The sequence below is a fragment of the Plasmodium gaboni genome, chromosome 12 (genome assembly GCF_001602025.1).
Source record: "Plasmodium gaboni strain SY75 chromosome 12, whole genome shotgun sequence".
In the NCBI taxonomy this organism is placed as follows: Eukaryota; Apicomplexa; class Aconoidasida; order Haemosporida; family Plasmodiidae; genus Plasmodium; species Plasmodium gaboni.
The window spans coordinates 1,347,964-1,356,247 of NC_031492.1; the positions used below are offsets into that span (position 1 = coordinate 1,347,964).

Below are 8,284 nucleotides of genomic sequence, written 5' to 3' on the forward strand. Positions count from 1 at the left end.
TTTTAAAAACAAATCTGGCATAATTATTCATTTTTTTTTTTTTTTTTTTTTTAAAAACAACATGAACTTTATAAATATAAAATAAAAAAAATGAAAAATATATATAAATATATTATATATATATATATATATATTAATATATATATTAATATATATGTATTTATAAAAATTTATGTATTAAATTTTTTTATGTGGTGACACATTTTTTCATATGTTCTCATTTTTATTTCCCTTTGATTTTTCTATAGGTTTATAAATTATTAATATTATTAAAAAAAAAAAAGAAAAAAAAAAAAGAAAATTACAATCTATATATTTTATTAAACCCAAAAATATTATGTTTATTATATTTCATGAAAATAATAAAAAGAGAAATAAACAAATATTTACATATTAAAAATAATAATATCATATATATATATATATATATATATAGCAATGTTGTTTATATATATTATATATATTTTATTATATAAATCAGAGTTTTATAATATTATTAATTTATATAAAAAAAAAAAAGAAAAATATATACATATAAATAAATATATATATATATATATATATATATATTATATATATAGATAAATCCCTTTTTTCCTTTTTTTTTTTTTTTTTTTTTAATAGTAAAAAGAAAAAATAATTAAAATATATATCTTTTGTAAATTCTTCTCTATAAATTATTAATATAATATTGTTTTTATATTATTTTATATTATATCATCTTAGATGTTATATATATAATATATATATTAAAATAAAAACATTTTTTTTTTTTTTTTTTTATACAATATTTTTATATAATATTTCTTTTATATTTTGTGTTGAATTTTTTTTTAATATAAATATTGTTTTTATATTATTTTATATTATATCATCTTAGATGTTATATATATATTAAAATAACAACGTTTTTTTTTTTTTTTTTTTATACAATATTTTTATATAATATTTCTTTTATATTTTGTGTTGAATTTTTTTATATTTTTTATTAAAATGAATATGTTATTTTATTAAATTGTTGTTTTTATCACTCTTTATTCATATCTACATATAATTCAAAAAAATAAAAAAATAAAATAAAATAAAATAAAAAAAAATAAAAAAAAATAACATAATATATATAATATAATATATTTTATTTTATTTTGATTTATTTTGTTGTTGTCATATTCTCATTTTTTAATTTTTTTTTTTTAAAAAAAATCCAAGAGATATGAAGGAATTTCAAGTAAAGGATATTTTTAGTAACTGCGAGATTTCTAGTGATAAGAAAAAAGGACTACACAATATTTATAATATATTAAAGAATGATGAAAACAGAAAAAATGAGAAAAAGATAAAGGAAGTATTTAAATATACAGATAATATTTTAAAACAAGATTTTGAGAAGGATATTTTAACTATACCTATAGCTTTATTAAAAGAAAATGACAAGAAAATTATTTTTAATAACTTAAGAAGATTATTCAAATGTTTCTCCATATTTGTTGGGCAGGAAGAATATATAGATTCCTTAGCAGACTTTTTATTTTATTTATATAAATATATGAGAAAGGCAGATGTAAAGAGGACATACAAAGTGTTGAGAAAGCATGTGCCATTTGAGACAAAAGAGGAAAAAGAAAAAAATAATGCAAAAAAAAAAAAAAAAAATAATAATAATAATAATAATAATAATAATAATAATAATCATGACGATGTTAATGTTGGAGATAATAATAATTATAATGATAATCGTAGTGATAATAATAATTTGATTACAAGTAGTAATAAAGTTGATAATATAAAAAATAAATACACAAATATCATAGAAAATAATAATAATAATAATAATAATAATAATAATAATCATGACGATGTTAATGTTGGAGATAATAATAATAATAATGATAATCATAGTGATAATAATAATTTGATTACAAGTAGTAATAAAGTTGATAATATAAAAAATAAATACACAAATATCATAGAAAATAATTTTTTTAGAAATAAATTTTTGTTTCATTTTATATTTCATAGTAATATTTTAATTTATTTAGAAAAATTAAAAAAGGAAGATAGCAAAAATCTAAGCTCAGATGAACATTATTTTTTTATGAATTTAAAAAATAATATATTAAATAAAAAATATATATTGACATTAAGTAATTATATTCCTTATATTGTTTTAAGTTATCCTTCTTTTCCTTTATTTCTTGAAAATTTGTTTAATATATTTTTTTTTGTTAGAAATAATTTAATGACCTTCTTTATAAAGAATATATATAAAAAAGTAGTAGGGTTCATATATTTGAAGAATACAGATATAAATAAAAGATTTACTTTAAAAAAATATTATAATCTTTTAATATATGTATATTTTTTATACAAAATAAAAATTGTCATATCTATATATTTAAATCATAATCAATATATTATGTTGAATGATATTTTATATGATAACAATATTATAGAATTATATATAGATATATTAAAAGATTTTAAAAATACTATATATTTTATATTCAACACAATTAAAGATAAAAATTATATAAATAATGCAAAAGGAAATCATTCTTTACAATTCTGTTTAATCATTTTATATCTAATTAATATTGTATATTCTAATCATAATGATGTTTTAAATATATTTTTATCTAATAGTAAATTTAATAAAAAAATATCTTTTCTAGACAAATATAAAAATATATTTTCGAAATATAATAACATGTATAATATTTTATTTAAGCATACAAAATCAAAAACATATGATGATATAAAAATGTATGCTCAGCTCAAAAATAGTATGTATAATAATAAAGGGCTCCATGTAAAGAAGACTAATAATAAACATAAAAATTATAAAAACGTTATTATAATCAAAGAGAAAGGTAATAATCACAATAATATTCATAATAATAATAATAATAATGATGATGTGAATTCTTTTTTCTTTATGAAGAAAGAAAAAAATTGCAATTATTTAAAATATATAAGAAATGATTTATTACAAAAACAAATACAAGAAAAAGAACAAGGAGGAGAATATTCTCTTGTATATGTTTTATTATTTTTTTATCATCTAACAACAAGATTTATAAAAATATATGACTACACTTGTGATTTGTATAACATGGTTTTTTTTAAAAAATTTTTATTATATAAAATAATAAAAGAAAAAAAACATTTAAACAATAAACATATAAATAATATTAAAAAATTATCACTACAAAATAAACATACAGATATAAATGCTTTTACAAATAATGTTATAACAGATAATCATTCAAAATGTTTTTATAACACACACTTTTTTAATCTTGTCAAAAATAATTTCTTTTTATATATTAATATAGACAAAAATATTTTGAACGTCCTTTTTAATAACGAATTACAAATGTTTTTAAATAATAAAAATTTAAACTACAAAAATTTATATCACATGTTAATATATAATTCGAACAATAAATATAATCAATTTAATATACGACTTCTTTTATATAAAGTTATTTTTAAAAATATTATGAAATATATATTATGTTTAAAATATGATAATAAAGATAATAATCATAATAATAATAATAATAATAATAATCATAATAATCATAATAATCATAATAATCATAATAATCATAATAATCATAATAATGATTATTATTATAAATATGAAAAAAATAAAAATTTAAAGCAAACACAAATAAACAATATATATGACAATACTAATAAGAACGATAATGTAGACAAGAATTATTTTAACATGCATAATATCATTTATCTATTTAATAAAAAAAATACAAATAAATTTAAATCCTTACATATTAAGGAATATCAAATTAATAAGAATCAAATTAATGATATAATTATGAGACATGATAAAAATACATTTATTATTCTTAAACATTTAGATTTTTTGGATTTACATAAAGACAAGTCTAATTTTTTATTTGATAAAAATATAATTAATTTAATTATGTATCAACTAACGAGTGAAACTATTAATATTCTAAAACATTTATATACATGTAATTCAAAAACAAACAAACAAACAAATAATAAAGATCATGTTAATCCATCTATTTATTATCTTACAAACAATATAAACCTTTTAATTATTATCTTAAAAAGTATGCTTAATCTAATTAATTCATTTATTCAAATTATTAATATGAACAATGCAGGTAAAAAAAAATGCACTTTAATATATCATAAACAAAAAAGAGAGTGTGTTTTATTTTCTCAAGAATATCATAACGAAATAAAAAATGAAAACACGACAACAAAACAAATATTGAAGGAGGAAATATATTTAGATTATGTAGATGGATTTAATAAAAATTGTATGAAAAAAAAAAATTTTCATATCATCAAAAAGATATTCAAATTGTATATTCATATTATAAAAACAGAATATAAAAATAAAAGTAACACAAATTACAATGATAAGAAACTTTATTTAGATATGAACGAAATTATAGAATTAGGAAAAATAATTATTTTTGTTTTTAATTTTATCATCTTTTATATTATTAACAACATAAAGGATACTAATATAATACATGTCAATATGGATGCACATGTAGTAAAGAATTTGAAAAAAAAAAGATACAAGAAAATATTTTGTGATATTCATAATCTTTATAATTTATTAAAAGATAAAAAATATTTAACTTGTTCAAATGAATTAAAAAAAAAACTCTTTAAATTTTATAAACATTATCATGCTGTAAATCAAAGAGTTAACAGTAAAATGAATGATAAGAATTATTTTGCTTCTTTTGTTCAATATAATTATTTAGAAAAAAATAAAATAAAATATCTCAAAATTTCAAAAAAAATATTTATACATTTTAAAAGCTTAACACCAGCTATTATATGGAGTAGTAATATAGAAGAAAATGAATCTAATGATGATAATCATATTATTCAAAAAAATAATAATTTTATGATACCAATTCAAGATAATCAAGAAGATAATATTATCTTATCTGCTACTTCGTTGTTAGATATACTAGCAGATGATACCAATAATAATATAACAGAAAATAATAATCATAAAGAAAATGATAATATGAATGAGGATGAAAAAAAAAAAAAAAAAAAAAGTGATTTAAAAAAAAAAAAAAATCATACAGATTTATTTTATGATGTTACATCATTATTAAAATGTTTAAAAATTAATTTAAAAAAACAAAGTGCACAATCAGTTATAAAATCGATCTACTATTTGTTATATTCATTAGTAGTCTTGTCAAAAAAAGTAAAGATGATATTGAAACAAAAAAATATTGTGGAAGGGTGTGAAACGAATCTCAGTGATGTTGAAGAAAGTGATCAAAAGGATCAAAATGGACAGGTCCATAAAAAAAATAATATTTTAGATGATAATGAAACGGTGCATAAAAAAGATAATATTTCAGATGATGATAAAAGGGTACATAAAAAAGATAATATTTCAGATGATAATATTTTAGATGATGAAGAAAGTTCAGATGCTTCTCTTAATAGTGATGATTATTCTGAAGAAGAAGAAGAAGAAAAGAAAAAAAGAAAATCGATAAGTTCTATATATATTGAAGATATGAAAAATTTAGAAAAACGTATTGTACATATAATATATACATTTAAAGTATTAAAAGATATAGAAATGAAAGATATAGATAAATTAAATATATCAATAGAAAAATATTTATATAAAATTATAACAATAATAATTAAAGAAAAAAAGAATTTAGAAATATTACGTATGTGTTTGAAATGTTTAGAATGTTATCATAATATAGAAAGTAAAATAATACAAGATAAAAAAAAAAATTTTGTAATTAATTATTTGTTTGAGTTAATACAAATAATATATCACATTCCAAAATTGAAAGAATATTATTCAAAATATTTAAATATATTTTTTAAAAGTTCATTTGTAAGATATATTAATATAAACGAAATTTTTAATGGTTCATATAATTTTTATTTTGAGTCTATATTAAATAGATTTATATCAGATGTAGATCTTAATGATTATATTAATAATAATAATAATAAAAAAAAAATAAATAATATGAATTTACAACAAAAAGAATATATAACTAACAAATTTATTAATATTATAAAAGAAACCAATAAAAAAATTTATGTAATGAAAGATGAAAATTATCTTAATTATTTAAATATAATAAAAAATAAAGATGCAAATAATATTAGCACATTGACTACATTTTCTCTTAATGAATTATCTCATGTTATACAAAATATATATATACATTTCAATCAAATATTAACAGATAATTATGCTTATGCATTTAATAAAAAAGTAAATTTAAATTTATTACTTCTTTTAAAAAAAATAACAAATATCTTTTTTATTAAGCAAAATAATATTCAAATGTATAAAAATCAATTTTTAAAATATCTATCAGAATTCTTAAAGTTTCAAACACGTCTAGATGAACAGTTGTCTACACAAAAAATATCTATAAATATAAATGAATTCTTAAAAAAACTATCTCTATTAATACAAACCATAAAATCAATGAAAATCTCAGACCATGAAAAATTTAAGGTAAATGATATTAGACAAATTAGTAACACCAGTACGACCATTTCACTTTCTGAGCATATCAAATCAGCCAAAAAAAAAAAACGAAAAAATACTAAAACTGGAATTCATATAAAAAAGAAGATTAAGGTAGCAAAATGAGAAATCCAAAGGGGAGATAATTCATTAAAATAAAACCCACCTCACGAAATATATTATATATTATATAATATATATTATATATCATCCCAGGTATTTTCACACACAAATATATAAATAAATAAATAAATATATATATATATATAATATATTTTTTTATTTTTTTTTTTTTTTATTTTATTTTATTTTTTTTTATCTTATCAAAACAAATCATTGCAACATTTTTTCAAGAAATGTTATCACGTCATTGTCAAGAACTATTTTTTCTTCTCTTTCAAATTTTTCAATATGTTTTCCTTTCCTTAATAAAATTAAAAAAAAAAAAAAAAAAAAATATATATATATATATATATATATTCTGACTTGTTCAGGTAAAAATATGAAATGTACATAAATATTAAAATATAGGTAAATAAAAAATTATTACCCGTTAATATCTGATATTAATAATTTCATTTTTTCGAAAGAATTTATTTGCATTTTATTATCATTGATGATATGAATTTTTTCAAGATTATTTTTATGTTTTTCACAAGTCGAATTAATAAAAGATATAATTTCATTTAGTTCTTTATCATGACAATCTGCATCACACTTAACACATTTTATGTTTGTTTTTTTTTCAATGACGGTTAGTAATTCTTTAAATAAATCTTTGACGTTCTAATAAATATGTGTATGAAAGAAGATATATAAAATTTTGTGTGTATGTGAAGAGGTTGAAATTGTAAATGTAGCAAATTGAGTTGCTAAGAAAATCAATATATAAAATAAAAGAATATATAAATAAAAATATAATATATGAGATATAAGTAGAAATAAAGAATTATTATTTATTTCATTTGTTTTTATGTTATATATAAAAATAAATAAATAAATATAAATATTTATATATATATATATATATTTATATATTTATTTAATTTTTTGTTACATTTGTGTAGTCCTCATAATTATTAATTACATTTTCATCCTCCACAATACAATTTTTATATCCTTGATTATTATAAGATATAAAAAAATAGAGTTTATTTATACTATTATTGTCTTTTAAATTATGTATAAGAAATTGAAAGTTTTCAATGTTGAGATATGGAAGTTTAAGTGATATGATATTTTTATTTAAAGCTGTAAAAATAATATTTTTAATTTCTTGTGTATTTATATATGTATTTTGTATATTTAAATATTCTAAATAATTTTTCTCTAAAATTAATAAAATTTTATTAAATATCATTTTGCTTATTTTATTATTTTTAATATTTAATCCTATGATATTTTTATTTTCATAAACACTACACATAATATTAAACAAATTTATTTCATTCAAGTTATTATAAGATATATCTAATACACCTTTAAAAGATTTATTGTCTTTTAGAATATTACAAAAATTTTCTATAACATCATAATCTATCATTTCATTTTTATGTACATTATTGTATTTTAATTTTAATTTGTTGTCAGAAAGTGTATTATTTCTAAGCTTGTCGCTCATAAGAATATACTTAGCAGTTAAAGAACTTTCTATCATATTTCAATGAAATAAAAGAAAAAATAAAAATAAAAATAAAAATATATATATATTATACATATAAATGTTTTTTTTTTTTT

The 8,284-nt window shown here is 16.0% G+C and overlaps 2 protein-coding genes across 2 annotated transcripts; one reads left to right on the forward strand and one right to left on the reverse strand.

Moving 5' to 3' along the window:
* Nucleotides 1-1,213: 1,213 nt before the first annotated feature.
* Nucleotides 1,214-6,673, forward strand: PGSY75_1237200 (hypothetical protein; the record flags this gene model as incomplete). The annotated part of the gene is made up of 1 exon (XM_018786944.1): nt 1,214-6,673. The coding sequence occupies one exon, from the start codon at nt 1,214-1,216 to the stop codon at nt 6,671-6,673; it is 5,460 nt and encodes a 1,819-aa protein (XP_018640809.1).
* A 207-nt stretch (nt 6,674-6,880) lies between these two features.
* On the reverse strand, nt 6,881-8,204 carry PGSY75_1237300 (hypothetical protein; the record flags this gene model as incomplete). The annotated part of the gene is made up of 3 exons (XM_018786945.1): nt 6,881-6,971; nt 7,098-7,333; nt 7,605-8,204. 3 exons carry the CDS (start codon nt 8,202-8,204, stop codon nt 6,881-6,883), a joined length of 927 nt encoding a protein of 308 aa, XP_018640810.1.
* Between the last annotated feature and the right edge of the window lie 80 nt (nt 8,205-8,284).